This window comes from Pyxicephalus adspersus, chromosome 5, assembly GCF_032062135.1.
Source record: "Pyxicephalus adspersus chromosome 5, UCB_Pads_2.0, whole genome shotgun sequence".
Taxonomy (NCBI): domain Eukaryota; kingdom Metazoa; phylum Chordata; class Amphibia; order Anura; family Pyxicephalidae; genus Pyxicephalus; species Pyxicephalus adspersus.
In genome coordinates this window covers 84,206,260-84,231,716 of record NC_092862.1, presented here as the reverse complement: position 1 = coordinate 84,231,716, position 25,457 = coordinate 84,206,260, and the positions used below count along the sequence as shown (strand labels likewise).

The window sequence follows — 25,457 nt, the reverse complement described above, 5'->3', positions numbered from 1 at the left end:
TTACTAGAATTTGAAGTAACACTATTTAAAAAGTGATGTCATCAATAGGTATCTATTTTTCCTTCATGAAACATCATGGCAGGTAGGAGAGTCTATATATAACATCCTGAAAACAGCAGCTCAACACATATGATTCTGGGACTTAGACTGAGAAAACTGAAGGGGTGAGCCATTGAGAGTTCAGCTGGAGAAAAAATTATCCTGTTTGGAGCTAGGAAATGAGGCAGGCTCAGATTTGCTGCAGCTTCTAATGAACACTAACATTAACGATGCAGTGAAATCATAGTTACATAGTAGGTTAGGTTGAAAAAAGACAAAAGTCCATCAAGTTCAACCACTAGGGAAATAAACATATCCCAGATATAAAACCCTATAAGACATAGTTGGTCCAGAGAAAGGCAAAAAAAAAAACCCTGGTACAATTTGTTTCAACAGGGGAAAAAAAAAATCCTTCCTGATTCCATGAGGCAATCGGATGTTCCCTGGATCAATAGTCACTGTTATTTTTAATTTAAAGCCCTAATACCCAGTTATATTCTGTGCTTCTAGAAGAACATCCATCCAACTCTGCAGTCTATTCCTCTTTTAATACAATAAAGTACTTTACTAGCTTTAGATATTGCAGCTTGGCATTGCATGCTGTTATCAAGTCCATGATCTACCAGAACCCCCAAATCCTTTTCCATTTTTGACTTTCCCAAATGTATTCTCCCTAGACCGTATGAAGCATGAATGTTGTTAGCTCCCAAGTGCATAATTTTACATTTATCTATATTAAATGTCATTTGCCACTTGGCTGCCCAATCAAACAGTACATCTAGGACTGCTTGTAGATTATAGACAACCTGTATGGACCTTATTCCATTACATAGTTTGGTGTCATCTGCAAACACAGAAATGGTTCTTTTAATTCCAAACTTGATATCATTTATAAAGATGTTAAACAGTAAAGGTCCCAACTCTGAACCCTGGGGTACACCACTAATAACCTTAGACCATTCAGAGTATGAATCATTAATTACAACTCTCTAGATGCGATCTTTAAGCCAGTTCTCTATCCATTTACAGATTGACTTTTATAAACCTATCGATCCTAACTTGCATATTACCGTTTGTGGGGTACAGTGTCAAATGTTAAAAAAGTGTCATAAAAAGAGAGTAAATTTATTTGACAACTTCTGTCTTTCTTGAAGCCATTGCTGACTATCACTTATAATAATATTTTCTAGCTGAAACTCTTCTATGTGGCTCTTTATCAAACTCTCTAAGACCTTTCCAACTATGAATGTTAAACTAACGGTCTGTAGTTACCTGGTAATGACTTTGCTCCCTTTTTGAAGATAGGAACCACATTGGCCTTACGCCAATCCATCGGTACCTTGCCAGTGACTAAAAAGTCTCTAAAAATTAGAAATAATGGCTTTGAAATAACCGAGCTCAGCTCTTTAAGGACACGTGGATGGAATCCATCAGGTCCTGGTGCTTGTCAACCTGAATTTTTCCTAGCTGTTTCTCAATCATCTCAATTCTCAGCCATTGTGATTTAAGGCAGTGACATTGCTATTATGAATTTGGACTTGAGTGCCATTTTCCTTCGTGTACACAGAGTTAAAAAAAAGTGTTTAATAAATCTGCCTTTATCCCCATTTACCAACCCAGCGACATCCTTCAAGGGGCCGACATGCTCAGATCTGATATTTTTGCTATTAATATATTTGAAAAATGTTTGGGGGGTTGCCTTACTTTCCTTTGCAATCTGTCTTTCATTTTGAAATTTTGCACATTTTATCTCCTTTTTACATCTTTTGTTATACTCTTTAAAGTTTTCAAACCATGAAGGTGATCCTCTATTTTTAAAATTTTTTGAATGCCCATTTCTCGTTCCTTATGGCTTTTTTAACATCAGCTGTGGGCCACATAGGTTTTAATTTTAGCCTCCTAAAAACGTAATACCCATTGGGATATATTTTTCAGTGTGCTTTTGTAGAACAGACTTGAAACATTCCCATTTCTGTTCTGTGTTCTTTGAGGACAATATTGTGTCCAAGTCACAGAGAGCTGCCCTCTAATGGAAAATTTGCGCTCTTAAAATTAAATGTTTTTATCTTTACTGTTTTTGCTTCCTGTTTACAGCTTACATTAAATGAAATCATATTATGGTCACTTCGACCCAGATTCTCTTTTATTTGCACATTTGTTAAAAGCTCTGCATTGTTGGAAAGAACTAGGTCCAGCAGAGTATCATTTCTAGTTGGGGCTTCTATAAACTGTACCATAAAATTATCTTGTATTACATTCACAAATTTCCTCCCTTTTGCTCTTCCTGTAGTGCCATTACTCCAGTCAATGTCAGGGTAGTTGAAATCTCCCATGATTAAAAAAAACACTTCCACTTTTTGCTGCTTTTTCTATCTGTGCTAGTAGTTGTTTTTATATTTCTTGCTTAGCACTGGGGGGCCTATAGCAGACTCCAATAATTAATTGTGTGTTATTCAACCCCACATTCAACTCTACCCATAATGCCTCAACCTCATCGCTTGTTCCCTCCGCAATTTCTTCTTTCACATTCACTTTTAGGTCACTTCTCACATACAGACACCACCACCCTTTCATTTGACTCTGTCTTTATGAAAGAGCATATACCCAAGAATATTGACAGCCCAGTCATGTGAAGAACAAAGCCAGGATTCAGCAATACCAACAAAGTCATAATTCTCCTCACTAAGGCTTCCAACTCCCCTATCTTGTTTGCTAGACTTCTAGCATTGATGAACAGGCAGAGGGTTCTTTAAACCATTGCTGATTTTAACATCATTGTTTGCCAAATCCTTTTGTTTTTCAGTACAACTAATACTGCACAATCCAATGTTTGTTTGTAACATGGGAAGCTCCTTACAATTATCCATAATCCTCCCCCCAACTATCCCCAATCCACCCTCCACTAGTGTCTGACCCCTGACTAACCTTTCTGCCACCTTATTTGACTGTCCCACCCCCCTCTGCCTTAGTTTAATATCCCTCCACAATTCCCCTAAATCTTTCCCCTAGCACAGCAGACCCTGTTTCATTTAGGTGCAAACCATCTCTGGCATATAGGTTGTACCCCAATGAAAAGTCAGCCCAGTGCTCTATAAACCCAAACCCTTCCCTTCTACACCAGGACTTAAGCCATGCCGTTAGCTGCCTAAGCTCTGTCTGCTTTTTCTGTGTTGTGCATAGCGTGGGCAATATTCCAGAGAACATAGCCTTGGGGGTCCTTTTCTTCAACTTCAAACTTAGTTCCCTAAACTGATTTTTAAGGATCGTCCATCTTCCATTTATGTTGTCATTGTTTCAGAGTGAAATATTGCAGTACAGAAGTCTGTGTAACAGTGAAAAAGTGAGAAACTGAAAGTAAACCAATAGACAAATCTCCAAGTAGCACAGAGTTTTTTTCACCTGTGTGCTTCAAGGATGTGTGCTGAATATTCACCTTTTCTTCACATGGTTTTCCTTTGGCGCTCTGGTTACCCTCACAACTCCATAAAAAATGCAGTTAATTGGCTTTCCCCAAAATTGTTCTTGGTAAATTTGGAAAATCTGCAGCAAAACAAAAAGTGCAGCATGGGCTTGGTGAGCACAAACTGGATGTGTGGTGATATAAATTGAAGAATAAACTAAATAAAGTAAAACATGCATGGACATCTTTAAGGCCTCAGATTCTGTTTTCATTCAATTGTATGCCATTGTGCTAGCGTATTTTATTTATTTTGTTTATTATTAATTCAATCTCATTAACCCTATAACTTTTTCAGGTATTACCACATATAACATTATTGAAATCGGGGATGTTTTTTTTAATTTTATTTATTTATTTATTTATTTTAAGGGATAATTGATTATATTACTGAGCAAGCCGGTCCACCATCCAAACCTGTTCAGACTGTTAAACAAATACAGGACTATTTGAAAGATGGAGATGATGTTGTAGTCCTTGGAATTTTCAACAACCACCAAAAGAAAGAATTTGAACTTTATCAGGATTCAGGTATAGTTTTTTCATGTAATTTTTTTTTTAATTTGTAAATGTATTAAAATGCACCAGTACACTGTATTGTTTCTCATTGTTTAAAAAGTTTAAAGAGAAAGTGAACACATCTCCCTTCATTCTATTGAGGGTGCCAACCTCATTCTGAGTGTGAGATCTTTGGCTATCATGTTTGGCTGTGCCAAAATGACATTACCCCTCAAATATTCTTGCACTAAGGTCTGCATAGAATGTAAACTGAGTTGCACACTTGCAGCTCAATGTACATTCTAGCATAGATAGCAAACACCAAATTAGGAAATGTTGGGAACCTAGCTGTGCTGTGCCGTCGTCACAGGCACGGGCGCTGGGTCCCCTCTTTCCTCTCCTGCCGTCCTTCTGACTTCGCGGGCAGCAGGTGGCGTAACCCTGCTACCTGAGTTCCATGCCGAAGTTTCCTTCCTGCTTGAATGTCTGAGATCGGTAATCTCCTTTTTTTTTTTAATATATATTTTATTTTTTTTCCATTTAGTTCCGCTTTAATATGTTTGTAATTTCAATTATCATTCAAATTCTAATATTTTGTATATTTCAGCAAATGCTTTAAGGGAAGATTTTAAGTTATACCACACCTTTAGGACGGACATTGCAAATTTTCTTCAAGTGCCAGCTGGACAAATAGTTGTCATGCATCCTGACAGATTTCAATCAAAATATGAGCCAAAATTGTATAGTTTTGAAATCAAGGTAAGTTGATTGTTGTCCATCAAGATTTTTGTTATTATTACACAGTACTTATTTAGCGCCAATATATTACACAGCACTTTACAAAGTCATGATATAGTCATGTCACTAGCTGTCCCTCAAAGGGGCTTACAATGTGATGTCTCATTCAAGTAGATTTTTTCATGTTATATTGACAATTTGTGGATTTACAAGCCACCTTGAGTTCTGCAAATTGTCTGTAACATGCATCTAACTACCAGTAAATATAAAATGAGAAACTTTTCCAGGCTTACAGTAAATGCACTGCAGTTCCTATGTGACATGACTAAGAGCACAAAACTGTTTATCCCTACTAGGAATTCAAGTCTGTTAGTGTCTATGCCTTTGGAAAAGTTAGGTAGGGCTGGCAGCTTGCAGTAGTAAAATAAGAACAGAATGCATTTTTGGCTTGCAGGCCTTTTGTTTCAATCATTTTTATTCTTTAAACAAAAGTAACAACAAATACAAAACAAACCTTCACAATACTCCTACATATGAGTAACAAAAACAATCCAAAGTAGTTCATCCGAAATTTATGTAATGAATGTAAATACAGAATTTAACCTTAAGGGAACCTGCCCTTAGTGTCTTGTTAGCTGCCTGTTCACCTTGTCATGTATCACAAAAAAAAACACCTTACACAGCATGCACAAGGTAGACCAGTATCCTGAGAAAACATTTTTATATAAAAGGGGAAAGGGGTAACAGGCAATGACCAAACCAATGGTACAGCCCAGGACACAAGAGGGGAAGGGAACACAGGGATAAGGGAAACAATATATCACTGAATGCCTTTAACTTTGCCAATGAGAACCTCGGTTTATGTCTATGTATGTCAGATATGTCTGAATTTGGGGGGATTCTTTAAACCAGTATCATGCGGCCCAGGTTAATTTGAACTGCTCATATTAGCCGTCGTCCTCTGCAACCATATGCAGTTCCATATGTTGAATTTTCTCTAGCTCAGAGACCCAGTCTTTTATAGATGAGGCTGACGTTTGTTTCTAGAGTCTCGGGATGAGGGCCCTAGCGACTGTGAGAAAATGACCGAGAACCCCCTTTTTGGTTGTTTTATTTGATCCGGTAACCATAGACAATAGGGTCACCTTGGGAATATTAGGAACCTCAGACCCGGTACAATCATTAAATAATTTATTACTGTTTCCCAAAAACTAAAAATCACTGGGCATTCCCCCTAGATATGAATCATTGAACCCTTTTGGCAAAGGTAGCGCCAGCATATATCAGACACAGCAGGAGAAATGCGATGCAATTCCACAGGGCAATGGTACCATCTAGACCGTATGTTAAAATTGGTCTCCTGTGCTTTTCACATCAGGGCAGGTTTATGAGTAAGAGTAAAGGATTTCTCCCAGTCGTCCTCCAATAGTGAATTACCCAAATCCTGTTCCCAGTATCTGGTGTACACGGGGGTGCCTGAGTTTATAATCATATTATATATATTGCAGTGATATGCCATGGGACAGCTTAGTATCCGAGCTAAGTATTGACTCCAGACCCATCAGACCCCTATGTAGCATTGATGCATTAGTGAAGGAAGCCACAAAAGACTGTAATTGTCAACCACGATAGCATCCTCCTCTGAGCAGGTAAAGTAAGGGATGCTAAGGGGGGGACTTGTCCATTGTGTATTATACCCCTTTATGTAAAATACCCCTTAAGTGGCGGACATCAGATTCATTCCACATCAAAAACTATCATTTGCCCGTTGCTGGAGGGAAAGCCGGGTTATCGAATAGCGGAGTTCTAGGGCCAGGGTGAGTAGAAAATTTGCACTTTCGAATGTGAGCGTTCCAAATGTGTAGTAGGTCAGAGGTAAGGCTGGGTATAGGGGTCTTTGGTTGCAGAAGAAAGTGGTCCACCCAAGGAATGGACCTGAGATCAATTGGGGAAAGTAAGTTCTCTATGATAACCCACTTATTATCCTCTCTACTATGGAACCAGTCTACCAGGCGAACCAAAACGGAAGTGCAGTAATAAGGCACAATATCTGGAGCCCTGGGTCCACCTTTGTTCTTGGGTTTTGTTGATGTACTAAATGCTATGCGAGGGCGTGTCGCTTTCCATATAAAAAATCCTAAACAACCATTGTATCTTACGAAGTGGCTGGTAGGGAAATTGGAACTGTTTGGAATACATAGAGCAACCTAGGCAGAATATCCATTTTTTTGGTGATAATACTTGCAAACCATGATAGGGGTAGAGAATTATACTTCTAAAGATCCGAGTGGAGCTTACTATACCGAGGGGCATAATTAAATGCAAACAAATTGCTTCTGACCCCCACAAAAATTATTCCCATATACTTTACGACATCATTGCAGATTCTAAAGGATGTGTTAGAGCCTATTGACAATATGTGGGCTGCATCCAGAAGGATGTTAATGATTTCTGATTTTGAATAATTTACTCTGAAATTACTGTATAGACTGAACTTTTTGAACTCTTTCAGTATAGAGGGAATGGTGATGTGAGGGTTAGTTATATAAAGTAAAAGGTGATCCGCATATAATGAGATTTTAAACTGACAGCTTCCAATCGTCACCCCACGTATATTTGGGTTTTGGCATAGAGCCACTGCTAGATGTTCCATGAACAGGACGTATAGAAGGGGCGAAAGGGGACAGCCTTGTCTGCTCCCAATCTAAATTATGAATGAATCTGACAACGAACCATTCACACATACTCTAGTGCTTGGTGAGGAATGTAGCGTTGCGATTCTAGAGACCATGCTGGGACCCAGCCCTACTTGTCTTAGTGTTGCATTCATGAAGGGCCAGCTGACCCTGTCAAAAGCCTTTTCTGCATCCACTGACAACATACACATGGAGGTCTTTGTAGCTTTTGCGTATTGGGTCAGTAGGATGGTTTTAATTGTGTTATCCCTGGCTTCTCTCCCATGTATAAACCCCACCTGATCTTTATGGATCAAGGTAGGCATATACTGTGAAAGCCTATTGGCTATCAATTTAGAGAAAATTTTTATGTCTCCATTGATTAGGGAGATAGGCCTGTAATTCAAGCATAGTGTGTGTGGTCCTTTCCTGGTTTTGGCAGGACGGTGACATGAGCCTCAAAACCTTTTAGCGGGAAGGGTGTGTCAGTCGAAATAAAGGAAAACACTCTGGTTAAAAAGGGGACGATTTGGAGTGTACGAAGTTTATAGAACCGTGGTGTAAACCCATCTGGACCCAGACTTTTACCTGCTAGTGTAGATTTGATAGCTTCTGAGACCTCTTCCTCAGTTAATGGGGATTCTAATTGGGTAGCTTCTTCTGAATCCAATTCTGGGAGGGCCGTCTCTTCTATATACCGTTGCAGGGAAGCAAGGGCCACCTGATTGGGATACATTTGATATAGGTCACACTAGAACTTGCTGAAAGTCTGCAGGGATGGAGGACATTTCTCCCTTTGTTGTGCATATGGAGGGAACATACGTGGCCGACATCCACAGATGTAGCCCTCTAGCTAACAGTTTCACACATTTGTCCCCATATTAATAGATTAGTTTGCGAAAGCGGTCCTGGTGGCGTTGATGTGCTAGGTCATGATGTTTGAGGAGACAGGTTCTGGCAGCGTTTAGCTCCAAAAGTACGTCAGAAGACATATTTTGTTTATGAAGATGTTTTAAGGACCTGATCTTATCATTTAGGGATTTGATTACCTGTGCTCTTAATTTTTTTAAGTCTAGCTCCTTACTGGTTTAGAATTTCCTGAATAACTGCTTTCATATCCCCCTATTGTATGGGTAGTGAGGTAGGGTCGGAGGAGTGGTCCCTGATAAAATTTGTAATTGTGTCTAGGACAGCCTTTGCACAGAGCTCATCTTTAAATAAGGAATCGTTACACTTCCATGTCCAATTTTTAGAGCCTGCCTGTGGGATATGAAGAGTCATTGTGGCAAAGGAGTTATCGGACCTGGGGCAGGAATCTATTGAGGCAGTGAGATGCCAGTCCATTACTGGGTGACTCACCAATATATAGTCATGGCGGGAATACATGTGGTGTGGGTTTGATAAAAAGGTATAGTCCCTGGATGTCGGGTGCAAAGTGTGCCAAACAACTATTAATCTAACTTCCTGTAGTTTGTAGCGGAAGGTATTTAACCTCAACTAGGGAATAGGCGTTTTCCAGAGAAGGTATCTATGTGAGGATCAAGCTCAAAGTTAAGATCTCCCCCCAACTACCACGTGTCCTCAGCAAATTCCTTCAGTATGTCTAAAAATTGAGTGGAAGTTGCCGATGGCTGAAGGTTAGGTGCATAAAAGGAAGCTTTTGTGAACTTTTTGTCCCAAATGGAGACTTTATTGAACAGGTATCTGCCCTGAGGATCAGGTAAAGGGTCTATGATCTGGATTGGTAGAGTTTTGTGGAACGTTACGGAGACTCCTTTTGTTTTAGACTTCTGGTTGGAGTTGTAGAACCATGAGGTGTAAAAGCGGTTGTGGAGGGAGGGGGTCTTTCTAGCCTGGAAATGGGTCTGTTGGAGGATCAAAATTTGTACTTTCGCCTTTTGCTGAGCATAGAGGAGCTGTGAGTGTTTAATAGGGCTTTTAATACCCTTAACGTTAAGGGTGCACAATTTCAAGGGTTTGGCGAGCTGTGTTTGGGAAGACATTAGGATCACATGTTCCGAGGCTGGTATAAAATGTAACGGGGAAGGCGTGGGGGCAGGAACAACCATGAACCCGCACCAAAAGGGGAGTCAGGGAAGGTGAGGGAAATAAGGTAGGGGGAAGGATAAGGTTAAGGAGTCACCAGACGAGCAAGGGGGTCCAAGCTCTCACCCGTGGAGTTAAGGTCTAATATGGGATTAAAAATTTTCCCTCCCAGACAAAAGGCCCATGTGGGGAAGGTGTTGGTGTGTAGCAGGGAAAAAACTGAAATTCTGATTTACAGCTTGCTTCTAATTTACCAATACTAGATTCAAGGTCATACCTGGTAGAAAGTTCTCTAAGGTGCGCTTTCCAGTCCCAGTTATCGTCACCATTCGATAGGGATGCCCTGGAGGTGGGTGAGTTATCCATTCTGCAAGGTATATATGAGCTCTCTAACAAGGAACCCTGTCTTTCCTGCTCCAGGGAAAGTGGTGTACTCAGAGGCTGTGGATGTAAAGGCTATTCTGGGCCACGGCTTTGTGACCTGGTTTCGCATGGTATGGTGGACGGCCGAGAAGAGGTTTGCCAGCCCTGATGTTGCGCTTCCTCTGCCTGCCTCTCCCTTCTTCTGGGTTCCCTTTGCTTTGGTGTCCATCCATGCTGCAAAATAAGACACTGAATGGTATTACACAAATTCTCCCAAGGCGACAGGAGTTCACAATGCTAGCCTCCTATGCCGCCATCTTTTGGACGCGGCCCCCTGCAGGTCTTTGATTCAGGTTGGACTCTGACTGTGTCTTTCCATGTTTTGCTGTTTTTAAGCCATTTTTGTGCATTTTTTGCATGTTGGTCCTTACCTAGCAATTCTGCCAAGGCTCTGGTTTCTTACATACTACAGTAGGTGTTTTTCCATCCTTTCCAATTAATACATTCACCCTACATTATTTGCAAGGCCTTCATCCCTACAGCATGTCGCTTTGACCTACTGGTAAATTTATTAGATTGAATATGTTCTCTACAGAAGCTTTCTTTTTTCCTTCTTTCATAAAGTTGTGGACCAGAAAGAATTATGAAAACCTTGAAACACAACTCTTAGATTTGAGAGACTGTGTGCTATATTTTCATTTTCACCTACTTTATACTTTATATAGACTTTTTATTCATTGGATAACATTTGAAAAAAAATTTGAATTAGGAGTAAAGATTGATTTACAATGTATTCCACATTGAAAAATTGGTTGGAACATGTATAAATATATTTTATAACACACACACACACATATATATCTTAAAAAATGAGAACATCTCCTAAAATTATTCCTATAATTTATAAATTCATTACACCGAGTGATATGTTTTAGGCATTTGTTTCTTTTCATTTTGCTGATTATGGCCTACGGGTAATAAAAGCCCAAAATTCCATATAGAATATTGTGAAAAAGTTCATTATGGTAGACTCATTGGGCCTGGTTTATCAAAGCTTCCCAAGGCTGGAGAGAATATGCTTTCAACAGTAAATCTGGGTGATCCATCAAACCTGGAACGGATCTGGTCCAGGATTCAAAACATTTACTAGCAAACAGCAAATAACTGAAGAGATCTATTTTAGATTTGCTGGAATCCGTGCAGCTTAAAAGGAGAACATCTTAGGTTACAAACATAGATATGTCCGCAAAACAACTAGATGACCAGCAGCTGCAACCGTTATTATTATTAATATTAATAAACAGGATTTATATAGCGCCAACACCTTGAGCTAACATTATGCGCACACGTAAATCCCTAGCTTGTTTTAAATAGTTTTTTTTTCCTTGCTGACCTCTAAAGGGGAGTAGTCAAGGTTTCACAGGTGATTTAAGTTTTAGCACCTTGAGCTTGCTCACTCTTGGCTGGTGAAACAAGTGGCTTGGAATCAATTGGAGTTTGAAAACACAGGAGTTTAAAAACAAACGGAGTTAAATCCTTTTAGTAACCACAAACTGTAAGTAAACTTTTATAAATCCTTGTAAACAAACATTGTACCTGGGAAAATGAATGGTAGCAAGGTGGAAAGTTTGGATCAGTCTGCCATTTGTATGCTCAAATGGAGAAAAAGCTCCTAGGTGAGTACCGCTGTGACGGATGTGAGCAAGTCGCCCTTCTGCTATCTCACATTAGAGAGCTGGAGAAGTGCATTCCAACACTGAAATCTGTCAATCACCTTGAGAGGGGCCTTCTGCTGACTGAGCAGGTAGTTAATGCTTAGATGTTGAGGGTGTAGAGCAGAGGACGGCAAACTCCGGCCCTTAGGCCAGATACGGAGCCGCATGCGTCTCTTGAGCCTCCATGTTGTGGTTCCGTTCCCTATTTACCGGGGCTGGTGTTAACACTTTCGCCGCCGGGGTAAATAGGGAACATTTCCTCTCCTCCATATGCATTGCAGAGGAGAGGGATTTCCCTTCAGGTGGCGTTCCTGGTGGGGGGTCGGAGCAATTAGGGCGGGACTCGAGGGAGAGTCCAACCTAGTGTGCTCCTGCCTACCCCTGAAATGGCCTGGTGGCCAAGAAAGTTTGCTGACCTCTGGTGTAGAGGTTAACCATGCTGAACATGTAGGTAGCTGGGTTACTGTAGTTAGAGGGAGTGGTGGGGACACCCTAACATATCTGGAGTGTGTTTGAGCACCCTAACATATTTGCAAAATTATGTTAAGATGTGTAGGTGGCAGACCCAGTGGTGGCAACTCTAGATGTTACTGCTACCCCTAACAGCTGGGAGAGCAGCCCATCTAGTAGGAGTGGGGAGGGAAATGCAGGAAGGAAAAGACAATTGGTTGTCATAGGGGATTCTATGATCAGAAGTACTGATAGAATAGTTTGTCACCCAGGTCCCTTCAACCAAATGGTTTGCGGTGTCCCTTGTGCCAGGGTTCAGCATGTGGTGGACCGAGTGGACAATTGCTAGGAGGGGCTGGGCATGACCCAGCTGTCTTGGTCCATGTTGGAACCAATGACAGAATAGACAGAAGATGGAGGATTCTTAAAAATCAGTTTAAAAAACTAGGTTCAAGTTAAAGGAAAGGACCTCCAAGGTTGTTCTCTGAATTATTGCCTGTGCCACACGCCACACAGGAAAGGCAGAGGGAGCTTAGACAGCTAAACGCATGGCTTAATCCTTGGTGCAAAAGGGAAGGGTTTGGGTTCATAGAGCACTGGACTGACTTTTCATTGGGGTACAGCCTGTATGCCAGAGATGGTTTGCACCTAAATGAAAGGGGGTCTGCTGTGCTAGGGATTGGGGATAGTTGGGAGGGCTACGGCAGTAATAGCAGCAGTGGTTTAAAGAGCCTGTTCACCAACGCTAGAAGTCTGGCAAACAAAATAGGGGAGTTGGAAGCCTTAATGTGTGAGGAGCATTCTGACTTAGTTGGCATTGCTGAATCCTGGCTTTGTTCTTCACATGACTGGGCTGTCAATATTCTTGGGTATACTCTCTTTTGTAAAGACAGTCAATCAAAGGGATGGTGGTGTCTGTATGTTAGAAGTGATCTAAAAGTGAATGTGAAAGAAGAAATTGCAGATGGAACAAGCAATGACGTTGAGGCATTATGGGTGGAGTTGAATGTGGGGTTGAATAACACACAAAAAATTATTGGAGTCTGCTATAGGCCCCCAATGCTAAGGAAGAAATAGAGACTAAACTACTGGCACAGATACAAAAGGCAGCAAAAAGTGAAAGTGTTTTATTCATGAGAGATTTCAACTACCCTGACATTGACTGAAGTAATGGCACTACAGGAACAGCAAAAGGGAGGAAATATGTGAATTTAATACAAGATACTTTTATGGTACAGTTTATAGAAACCCGAACTAGAAATAATACTCTGCTGGGCCTAGTTCCTTCTAACAATGCAGAGCTTATAACAAAAGTGCATATAAAAGAGAATCTGGGTAGCAGTGACCATAATATGATTTCATTTAATGTAAGTTTTAAACAGGAAGCAAAAACAGGAAAGATAAAAACATTTCATTTTGAGAGCAAATATTCCTTAATTAAGGGCGGCTCTCTGTGACTTGAACTGGGAGATATTATTGTCCTCAAAGAACACAGAACAGAAATGGGAATGTTTCAAGTCTGTTCTACAAAAGCACACTGAAATATATCCCAATGGGTATTACGTTTTTAGGAGGCTAAAATTAAAACCTATGTGGCCCACAGCTGATAAAAAAGCCATAAGGAACGAGAAATGGGCATTCAAAAAATTTTAAAAATAGAGGATCACCTTCATGGTTTGAAAACTTGAAAGAGTATAACAAAAGATGTAAAAAGGAGATAAAATGTGCAAAACTTCAAAATGAAAGACAGATTGCAAAGTAAAGTAAGGCAAACCCCCTCAATTTTTTAAAATATAATATTAGCAAAAAGATCAGATCTGAGCAGGTAGGCCCCCTAAATGATGTCTTTGACTTGGTAACTGGGGATAAAGAAAGGGCAGATTTTTTTTTATTTTTTTTTTTTTTAGCTCTGTGTACTCAAAGGAAAATGGCAGAGCTCAAGTCCAAATTCATAATAGCAATATCACTGCCTTAAATGAGTCACAATGGCTCAAAATTGTTATGATTGAGAAACAGTTGGGCAAAATTAAGTTTGACATAGCACCAGTACCCGATGGATTACATCAATGTATCCTCAAAGAGCTGAGCTCGGTTATTTCAAAGCCATTATTTTAAATTTTTAGAGACTCTTTAGTCACTGTCAAGGTACCGATGGATTGGTGTAAGGTCAATGTGGTTCCTAAATTCAAAAAGGCAGGAAAGTCATTACCTGGTATCTAGAGACCAGTTTGTTTAACGTCCATAGTTGGAAAGGTCCTAGAGAGTATTATAAAGAACCACATAGAGGAGTTTCTGCTAGAAAATAATTCTATAAGTGATAGAAATAGCAGTTAATTTGGTGTACTTGGGCTTTGCTAAAGCATTTGACACCGTACCCCACAGACGGGTAATATGCAAGTTAGGGTAAATAGGTTTAGAAAAGTAAATCTGTAAATGGATAGAGAACTGACTTAAAGACTACATCCAGGAAGTTGTAATTAATGATTCATACTCTGAATGGTCTAAGGTTATTAGTGGTGTACCCCAAGGTTCAGTGTTGGGACCTTTACTGTTTAACATCTTTATAAATGATATAAAGTTTGGGATTAAAAGTACCATTTCCTTGTTTGCAGATGACACCAAACTATGTAATGGAATTAGGTCCATACAGGATGTCTATAATCTACAAGCCAACCTGGATGTACTGTTTGATTGGGCAGACAAGTGGCAAATGACATTTAATATAGATAAATGTAAAGTTATGCACTTGGGAGCTAACAACATGCATGTTTCATACTGTCTAGGGGGAATACATTTGGGGGAGTCAGAAATGGAAAAGGATCTGGGTGTTCTGGTAGATTAGACTTAATACCAGCATGCAATGCCAAGCTGCAATATCTAAAGCTAGTAATCTATTCTCCCTTGAGAAGAGACGCTTAAGGGGGGATATGATGACCCTGTAAAAATATATAAACGGTCCATATAGAGAACTCTCTTCCCCATTATTCACTTTGAGATCATTACAAAGAACAAGAGGGCACTCTTTGCATCTGGAGGAAAAGAAGTTTAAGCTCTGGATAAGGAAGGGATTTTTTACTGTAAAAATATAAGTGACTGTTGATTCTGGGAACATCCGATTGCGTCATGGAATTTTTTTCCCCTGTTGAAGCAAATTGTACCAGGGTTTTTTTGCCTTCCTCTGGACCAACTATGTCCTATAAGGTTTTTATATCTCAGATATGTTTATTTCCATAGTGGTTGAACTTGATGGAATTATATCTTTTTTCAACCTAACCTACTATGATGTCTTTTAGCCACCACATAACATAAGGTTGTAAATATAGGTCTATAGCATTTAAAGAAATCGAGCTGATCCCTGACATGATCAGGCATCCTTTAAAGTTGGAAACCTATGCACTTTTGGGAGGCCATAAAAAGTCATTCTGATGGGGTGTTTTACAAAAAAAACTCTATTTTCATCAATGATGACTGAAGGAAATGCTTAGAGTATTAGGATGTAAAATGTATTAAAAAATTCTTTTGGTACCTCATTTGGTATTGGACTATACCATTCTTTGTTCATAGAACTAGAAACCAGTATTTCTAATATTTCCACCTTTGTCTGATGGTTTCATTGTATTGGGAGCGCAGAGCCCAGGAGGTTTCTGCCTGCTCATTTTGCACATGGGTGTAAATTTAACAACCCTCCCATTTACAAACGCCTCAATCCCCCCCCCCCCCCCCACCCGCAATTTAAGTGAAAGATGGAGGTAGAATGTAGACTTTGGACACATTACGGGTATGGAAGTCATAGATGTTGTAATTTTTTTTCCAAAGGGGTTTTATTTGTCATTTTTGTTCTCTTGTTTTACTTGAGCCTAAGCTTTAGGCTAAACTCTGTGCAGCTCCTGCTAGGCTGCAATCCAATATAGCGCCCGCCAGTCCCTCTAATGACACGGGTGTGCTGGGAGAGCCTGCAGTATCCCTTCAGGGATTCCTTGGACAAAAAGTGGCACTGAAACTGGCACAGCACTCCAAAAGTCATAGGACACGCTGCTGCAGCATAAGACCTTAAAAGCCTTACAGAGAGCCAGGCCCCCCTGCAGCTCTGCAACCAGTGACCAGCTGGCACTCCTCAGATGAGTTAGAATACTCACCTCATTCTTCTGGAAACTACCTATGCCTGACCCAGAGGTACCAAATTTCTCCTCTTCTTTCACATTAGAAAGAGGAAGATATTGACTCTCAAATCAGAACTCAAGACCTTACATTACAAGTTAGAGGATGCCGAAAACAATGCGTGTGGCTCTAATCTACGTGTCTGGGGCCTGTCTGAACATATTGTTGACCTGCCTTCCACACTCCTAGCACTTTTACAGGAACTTTTGCACACATCTAATCACATTTAGGGCACATCTAATCTATGCTTTCGTTAATGTGGAGCTGTGGGCTCTCTTTATCATATATGGTTTTCTTGTCCCTGTATTAGGCGATTTTTGATTGGTGTTTACAATGTTGTTTATACCCTTCTAGAGAGAAGTCTGTAAAGATTCATAAAAAGGGTTGCTACTCCTAAAACCGCAGGGCTGTATGAAGCACTAAACCTAACTCTTCAACTTTGTCCTTACTGCTGCTAAACAAACCCTTGTGAATGCTTGATTCACTAGCACTTCTACTGTAGCACAAGTGAAATGCAAGGTCACCTAGTATTTTACTAAGGAACTCTTAGCGTCCAAGCTCAACGGTTCAATGGGGGTGTTTCAGAATGTTTGGACATCCTGGATTGCTCACTACTTACTGAATGACTCTAATTTGTTTCTCCTTTTTCTTTGTTGTGGTTCTTCCTCTTCCTTCATCTAAGCATGACATAATCTGTTTTAATATTGGTCCTGGGTCCCGCCCTTTTTCCCGTTCTCCCCTCCTTGGTCTACCTCTCCCTCTCATCATATTCCTCTCTTGTTTCTTTCCCCTCCTTTTTTTTTCTTCCTTGTTTCCATATACACACTGCAATTATGTTGGTTTACATGTGTTTGATATTTTGCATGGCTTCTGGATACCTGTTCCACTGTATTTGTATTATGATTGTGTTATGTAATTCTGCATCTTGTTATTTATGTTTAATCTGTTATTTGTTTACCCTCTCTGATTCCTTTTTTAAAATGTAAAATTTTCTAAAAAAATGAACATATATCTTAAAACTGAAATTGCTTGTGACCCAGTGATACACTCCCATATCTTGTTACACTTGGTTCAAGGATAAAGTTTTCATATGGATGTTGCTTTTGGTTGTAAAGCATTGTACAAGAGTATTTCCACTTCTCAAGTTTGAAAAAAGTTTCCATATTTAGTGCTCCTTTCAACTTCTGAATCTTCACATAAGGCTCAGATAAGTTGCCAATCTTTTTAGATGTTTTATGTTTTTTAGACATGCTGCAGGTTTGGTGCATCTAAAATAAAATTTTTATACCAGTTATTTTACTCACTTTTACAGTGCTCTGGGCAGAAAGATGCAGTGACAGCAGCTTTTGCTCAAGTTGGCAATCAGACCAAGTATACTTAGGGGTGCGTGGGGTAGGGTAAGGAGGAATTATAAATCATTCTAGGTCTGCCCTGGAGTATGTACACCTAAGATTTGCATGTGATAATGAAAATATATAGTAATGTCCATTTTATTTGTTAGTACTAGGTGTATAAATGATTGGTGATCTGTGGTCTTGTCTGCATCTTGTACTTTCTTTTCAACAAAACCATTGTAGCAGCTGGTCTACAGTCTGGCTCACATTGCCATTAGGGTTTGAAAAATATAATATATATTGCTTTTTATGTGATGACAATAAAAATGAAGTTTATCTTTATTTGAAATTTTATTTGAAATTTTATTTCAGGATACTGTAACTCAAGTAAATATTGAAGACCATATCCGTAAGCATGCTTTGCCTTTGGTTGGCCACAGAACACATTCTAATGAAGCTAAAAGATATACAAAACGCCCACTTTTTGTTGTTTATTACACAGTAGATTTTAGCTTTGACCATCGCACTGGTAAGTTTAGACAAATTACTGTCATTGGTAATATTAGGATCTCAATGTAATAAATCACTACTCTAAATCTTCTGTTTGGGTCCCAATTTTATTATTTTCTGGCCTAGCTTACAAGGATTCAAAAATAACAATCTTATGGTGCCTGTAAGTATTTGTTACTCTTAAAATCAGTTCCTGCTGTGCTCTTTAAATAGTGGCCCCAGGGCATAGTTAAGATTAATCCCTGTTCTTGTGGTGCTGAACTGTGCTTTGTGTCACTTGACTTTTAACTGCCAGAAAAATGGTGAAAAGTACATGTGATGTTTGATAAATGAACAATGGAATGGGGGGGGGGGTGCTAATTTTCAAGGACCAAGTTGACAAATTATAATAAAGCTTTGTTTTACTGTATCTTTCAGCAACCCAGTACTGGAGAAATAAAGTCCTGGATGTTGCAAAAGATTTCCGGGAGTACTCTTTTGCAATTGCTAATGAGGATGACTATGCTTCTGAATTAAAAGACCTTGGATTAGGTGAAAGTGGGGAAGAAGTGAATGTAGCTATTCTAGACACAAATGGTAAAAAATATACAATGGACCCTGATGAATTTGATCTGGATTCTTTTAGAAACTTTGTGATGGCTTTTAAGAAAGGTAAGTTTTTACAGCTACAAAGTATTCCCCCCCCCCCCCTTTTATATTATTTGAAGTGCATTTAAAGCTTTTCTGAATGTGACACAGCTGCAGCATATTGTAGACTGATGCATTGAACATATTTTTTTTTTCTGTTAATATAGCTTCAGTTGTTAATTACAATTAAATTATTTTATAATATTTCCTTTTTGTATCTTGTAGTTTTGAAAATCAGCTTATGTTTTGGGGACTTGGTCTGTTATAGCAATGTGTATACACTCCCTTACTGATCTCCAGTCGTCTCTTCAAACTTCACCCTTCCCAGACAGCCAAACTTGACCTTTTTCACCTAGAATGGCCAGAGCATCTACTGGAGCTTTAATTGGGAGATCTTTTAAACACCCAAAACTGGGGTCACTCACCCCCTTTAGATTTGGCGTACCCAGACTTCAGGCATAAGAACATTGTGGCACTGCAAGTGAGTTTGAGGTATAACTCTCATCTGGATTAGGTATCTCTGGGGCGGAAGCTGCAGTGAGCATGGAGACTAACTGTAAAAACTCTTTTAATGCATACTGTTGATCAGGCCCACAGTGAACTTGCAAGGCTTGTTGTGCCTCCCAGGCCACGTGGTGCCTCCCAGGCCACGTGGTGCCTCCCAGGCCACGTGGTGCCTCCCAGGCCACGTGGTGCCTCCCAGGCCACGTGGTGCCTGGTTTTAGAAACCTAGATTCATTGACAGCCTCTTGGATACTGGAAGGGTACTACCTGCAGAAGCAGAATAAATGGATTCCACTTTGAAAGGACAGTTAATGTTTTCCATGACCAGATTATTTCAAATAACCTTGTATTTTTCTTGCGGCACAATTTTACAAAAACACACAACTTAGACTCCTAATTAACATTAATCCTGTGTTCCACTGCTCTGGAGGAGACTTGACCCTAACCCCATACATCTGGGGTTCTCCAAAATGAGATTATGCTCACCTCATGTTCATGGGTTTATGGCCTAAATCCAACAGTACATGGTTTTATTGGATGCAGCCCATATACCACCACCTTAACCCAATCTTATGTTGGGTTGCACCTCAACCTGGAAGAGATTAGACCTTTGCCCCCCTCCCTTTTTCCCCTGGTGTGCGTGTGTGTATGTGTGTGTATATGTATATGTGTGTATGTGTGTGTATATATATATATATGTATGTGTATGTGTATATATATGTATGTGTATATATATGTATGTGTATATATATGTGTATATATATGTATGTGTGTATATATATATATGTATATATATATATATAATTTATATTGTTTATTTTTTAATTTTAAGACATTTCATTACCTTTTTTTATTAATGCTTAGTATTGCATTATCTTGTGAATGGTATGCAAATTTTTATAATTATGTATATTTGTTTCCATAGGCAAACTTAAGCCGATTCTGAAGTCCCAGCCTATACCAAAAAACAATAAAGGTCCTGTAAAAATTGTGGTTGGAAAAACATTTGATGAAATTGTTATGGATACACAAACTGATATACTAATAGAATTTTATGCTCCATGGTGTGGCCACTGCAAAACACTGGAACCAGTTTATAACGACCTAGGTAAAAAATACAGATCAGTGCAAAATATTGTTATAGCAAAGATGGATGCTACTGCTAATGACATTCCCAATGACAAATACAAAGTTGAAGGTTTTCCTACAATATATTTTGCTCAAAAGAACAATAAACAAAATCCAGTTAAATACCAAAGTAGCAGTAGAGACCTGGAGGGATTGTCTACATTTATAGAGGAAAATGCTTCAAAATTTAAAAGGAATGAAGAACTATAATTTTGCCTTCCTTTTAACTACCAGTGTTGCTGAAAATATATTTGATAAAAAACTGACTGAGATTATCTTGTAAACCTAGAAAATTTTAGGTTATGAAATAAACACCTTTTTCTTTCCTTTTTTGGAAAATTGTGTTTTAAATTGTGTAATTCAAACCACACACTCTATATTTTAGTACTATAAAAAAAGGTTGCCCTGGACCACCATTTAAAGGACCTTGTTCTGGCCTCTAGATCTCCTGAGGAAGTGGATGATTATGCCGCAAAACACGTAAAGAATTCTAGAACAAACAAATATTTCTATTTATCTGTACACCATTTTTGGTGAAGATTTTATGTGATTTAATATTTTTTTTATATATATCTTTAATCTATCACATAATTCAAAACCTATCTTCTACCTTATTAACCACTCTTATGAAATGATGTACTTACCAACCCCAATATTAGGGGGCCGCTGTTGACATTGGGATAAAACTCACGGGCCCCAATGCAAACAAACAATAAAGATGTTTAAGTTAGAATAGTTTTAATTTATATTAAAATAAATTGAAATGTTTCTAGTTACCATAACATACATGCACCAAAAAAACGATGACAAATCAAGAATCTCTGCAATGGATACTTCCAGAGAAATGCAATTAATGTGACAGATAGCCAAAGGGTACATGTTCTTACTACTACATCTTCAGAGCCCTACATCTCTCTGGTTCTGAGAAATTAGGGGTCATAGAAGGTAAGTGGCTGGATATGTGTGACTGCTAACCTAAACACAGCCTTGAAGTAACAAGTACTTGTGAACTTTGAGGGGCACCATGGTGCACAGACAATTGATAGTATCCCAATGTTCATTGCCATGAGAGTGGCCCCCAGAGGTCTCCAACATGCAAACTCAATTTGGGGACCTGGTCTTGAAATATCCCCCACTTAATGTGAAAATATCCCAGATGTTGTTAGCATTTGCTTAGGGTGCTTGGGACCCCATATCTGGCAACTTGTTACATCTTAAATTTGGTTTAGTAGCTGCTCTTAGGGTCTCCTGTGTACCCTGAAAATTTTACATTTATATGACAATCAGGGAAAGAGATATAAGGATTTATACATGGGGATGTACAGCTGTCATGCTGCTGCTGGGATTATCTCACATGTGGGCGGTGAGCAGCTCCCTCTCCTGTCTGTACAATCTCAACAGAGAAACATAGAAGATGCACACGCGCCAGGAGAGGGACAGATCTGACAGCGAATGTGGCCCACAGGCCATATGTTGGACACCTTTGTTCTAAAGCATTCCAAACCAGAAATTGCTGGGAGGTCAGGCCCTGGGGAAAAGCTGGGTTACTAAAAAGCAACATCATTATTAATATTAAACAGGATTTATATAGCGCCAACATATTACGCAGCGCTGTACATTGGACTTTTGTCTAAGGTTATCTTACTCTTACAAAGAAAATAATTCCATATTTGCAATTAAATGCCTAGTAATTCCCGGCAATAGGTTATTAGGTATACATTAAAACTTATATGAAAAAACGGTAGAGATCGTAATGGCAAAAAGCTGTTCCTCCAATGTAACCCAGCTTTTTGTATCCAGATTATGAAACCAATCCAATATTCTTGTATTTCAAAGATTTTTTTGAAGTTTTCAGAAGTAAATTACAATAGTTATTTTGCAAAACAAAAACATACATAAAGATGTAACAAAAATAGGATTCCGCCCATTTACAAAACAAAACATTGTGTACAATAAAAGCAGATACAAAGAAAATTCTCTTCATTCGTATACAAACAAAAAGAACAAAACATCATTGAAACTGAGATGTAATTTCAATTAAATAAATATATATATATATATATATATATATATATATATATATATATATATCATATTATATATTCCCAGTCCAGTCACAGAGAGTCGCCTTTATTAATGGAAAATTTGCTCTCCTAAAATTAAATGTTTTTATCTTTCCTGTTTTTGCTTCCTGTTTACAGCTAACATTAAATGAAATCATAATATGGTCACTGCTACCCAGATTTTCTTTTATTTGCACATTTGTTATAAGCTCTGCATTGTTAGAGAAAACTAGGTCCAGCAGAGAATCATTTCTAGTTGGGGTTTCTTTAAACTGTGCCATAAAATTATCTTGTATTAAATTCAAAACAACATTAACATTCCAAAATACAAAAGTTGAAACAAAAATATATGTAAAAAGAATAAAGTGAGAACTATTTAAAAAGAAAAGAGACATTAATTATGGTAGTATCAATTGTGCAGAAAAGTTTCCTCAGTAAAGAGTTAAAGTATCAATCATCATCAATCAAGTTAAAATCAATCAAAAAACAATATATAATAGGTAAAAGTAAATACCTCACATGGGTACCAATTAGGGCCGTGGGGGAGGGTTAAGGTCGGGAAAGGGTGCAAGATTCAAATATAGTAGTGGTTTCTCACAAAAATATCAATATTGAGTGTAAGCTATCCACGGGTCCCAAGTCTTATAAAAATGTATCCATATTTTTTTGCAGGGTACAGATTAATTTGTCATAATCCAAATAATCCAATTTAGTTTATGTTTGGTAAAATCAGAGGAATGGATGAGGCCTTCCAATAACAAGTAAATATAATACGAGCTGATAAATATATATATAATTTTTTTTTGGGGGGTTAAACAGTGGAAATACCTAATACAAACAATTTTTAAACTAATAAAAAAAAAACAAATGGTCTAACATAATAACAGTTGAGACACGTTCCATGTTTTTACAATAGACAAATCGAAAGGATAGGTCAGGACACTTCAGTATAACATACAACACTTATATATTTAATAATACTTGTCAGTAGTGCAAAAAGTAGGCACAAATACCATTCACATAACAATAGGGGGATCATTTCAAGGTACCATGTAGTGTGACAAAAACAGTTATATAATTTTGTTTTGTTAACTGTGTTTAGTGTGTCAATAAAACTTTCCCATGTTTCAAAAAAAATTTGAGTTTTAGATTCTTTGTGCAAAGAAGCCTCTATCCATTCCATTCTGAATAATTCTTGTAATTTAGTCATAAAGAGATGCATCGTTGGGGGAGAGGATTCTAACCAGCAATAAAGAATAGTTTTCTTAGCAAAAGCCTAAAGTAATAATGCTAATCGTTTGGTGCCCCTGGTAAACCGGACACCTCGCAGTTCCTATAGACCAAAAACTACCCATTCTGGTGTGAATGGTATGTAATTCAGCAAATATCTTTGGACATAATATACCACTTGCCTACAGAATTGTTTAAAAATCGCACATTCCCAGAAATTATGATAAAGTGCAGCCTCCTGGGCTCCACATTTAAAACGTACTTCCATCTGAGAGACCCATATAATGGGCTCCCTGAGGTGAAATATAATTTCTATGGAAAACCTGAAAAAACATTTCCCGGTATTGGGATGCCAGAATATCTTTCCAGGATACCGGTAGACTAGGAAAATTAGTTAGCTATTTAGCCATGGTTATTTTGGAAGTTTCATAGTTTGGATCAGTTCTAGGAAACTCATACAGTTTGGAAATAGCCTTTGTGGGAACCTGAGGAGACAATAACATCGTGTCCAATAAATTATTCCAATCTCGAGGTGCTAGCTATCCTCGCTGCATACACCCCTACTTGAATCAGTAAAAAAAATACTCTCCGCCATAAAAGGGAGTCTTTTCTTTGGGATCAATCAACAATCTGACAGAGGTAAGGCCTCGGTTAGCCAATTAATAAAGAATATTGTTAATAAAGAAGAATATCCAGGTGTAATATCAGTATTTCCTGAAAGGGGGAGATACAATGAAGTGTGAGCATTAAGCAATTCAGTTTTCTGTAAAAAGTGCCAAAGTTGCCACTGAGAATAAATTAAATGGTTCATTTGTATCTCCTCCGGCAAAAGTTCTTTGGGGGGGGGGTCATGGGATTCAGAAGGGGATATAATAAAAAATCCACCTGCAAATTTGTATAAAAAGACGTTCCATGTATCCAATCTTTTAAAATACACAGCAATGCTGCACGGTTGTATAAGGCTACATCTGGTACATTTAACCCACAATTTTTCATGGATTGTTGTAGGATAGAGTGACTAGCTACAGCATGTTTACTACCCCAAAAAAAAAAAAACACAACAAAAAGTTAATTTGTTTTAAGTCTTGGGTTGGCAAAAAGATCGGAAGAGTTTAAAAAAGAAATATTAACCTGGGAAAAGTTGGCAAAAGGATCGGAAGAGTTTAAAAAAGAAATATTAACCTGGGAAAAGCTAGCATTTTAATTAACAACACTCGTCCCATGAAGGAGAGTGTAAGGGAAGCCCACATTTTAAAGTCCTTCTTCATTGAGCGTATAGCTTGTGTGAAATTCAGAGTGTAAGTTTTGCAGGGTTTTTGGGAATCGGTACTCCCAAGTAGTGTTGTTGTTCGAATTCGGGTCGTCCTTATGTTCGACCCGAATATGGCTGTTTGAATTCGGGTCGACCCGACCCGAATTTTGCTGCATTCGACAAACCCGAATTCGGATTTCCCAGAATGCACTGAAACAACTGGGCAGGGTGGGCAACTCCCCCATGCCCTCCAATTACAGTACGGATGCCCCCTCCATCTTTGTTGTGGCAGACAGCCGATTGGCTGTCTGCCACTGCATGCCACACAGGCAGCCATTGGCCTATATAGGGCGAAGGCGTGCCTGCATTTCCCACTCCTGACAGAGATTTTGCTGATAGCAACACAACCTCACTGTGCTGCTTGGCTTGCTTTCTTTGTCAAGTGAAAAAAAGTGCTTTACTTTGTTAGACTGTGTCACACTCACACTATTAGTCAGATAGATTGTTGGATTGTACTGTATTTGTGCAGTCCTGAAATCTACTGTACTCAGATAGGAAGAGTGTTTCACTGTTTGCTAGAAAGCTAGATAGATAGAAAGCTAGATAGGTAGATTGATAGTCAGTCAGTGTGTCACATACACGCAGCCAGAGGCAGGGTGCTGACTGGCAG

General features: G+C 38.8%; 1 protein-coding gene across 1 annotated transcript in view; it reads left to right on the top strand.

Annotated features, from left to right (window-relative positions):
* Nucleotides 1–20,581, top strand: part of PDIA4 (protein disulfide isomerase family A member 4) — a 57,965-nt gene extending 37,384 nt beyond the window's left edge. Inside the window, exons 6-10 of the mRNA XM_072411971.1 lie at nt 3,869–4,027; nt 4,602–4,753; nt 17,846–18,002; nt 18,401–18,634; nt 20,040–20,581. Coding sequence (XP_072268072.1) covers nt 3,869–4,027; nt 4,602–4,753; nt 17,846–18,002; nt 18,401–18,634; nt 20,040–20,452 — 1,115 coding nt within the window. The 3' untranslated portion in view covers nt 20,453–20,581. The remainder of the gene's footprint in view (nt 1–3,868; nt 4,028–4,601; nt 4,754–17,845; nt 18,003–18,400; nt 18,635–20,039) is intronic.
* The last annotated feature ends 4,876 nt before the right edge of the window (nt 20,582–25,457 follow it).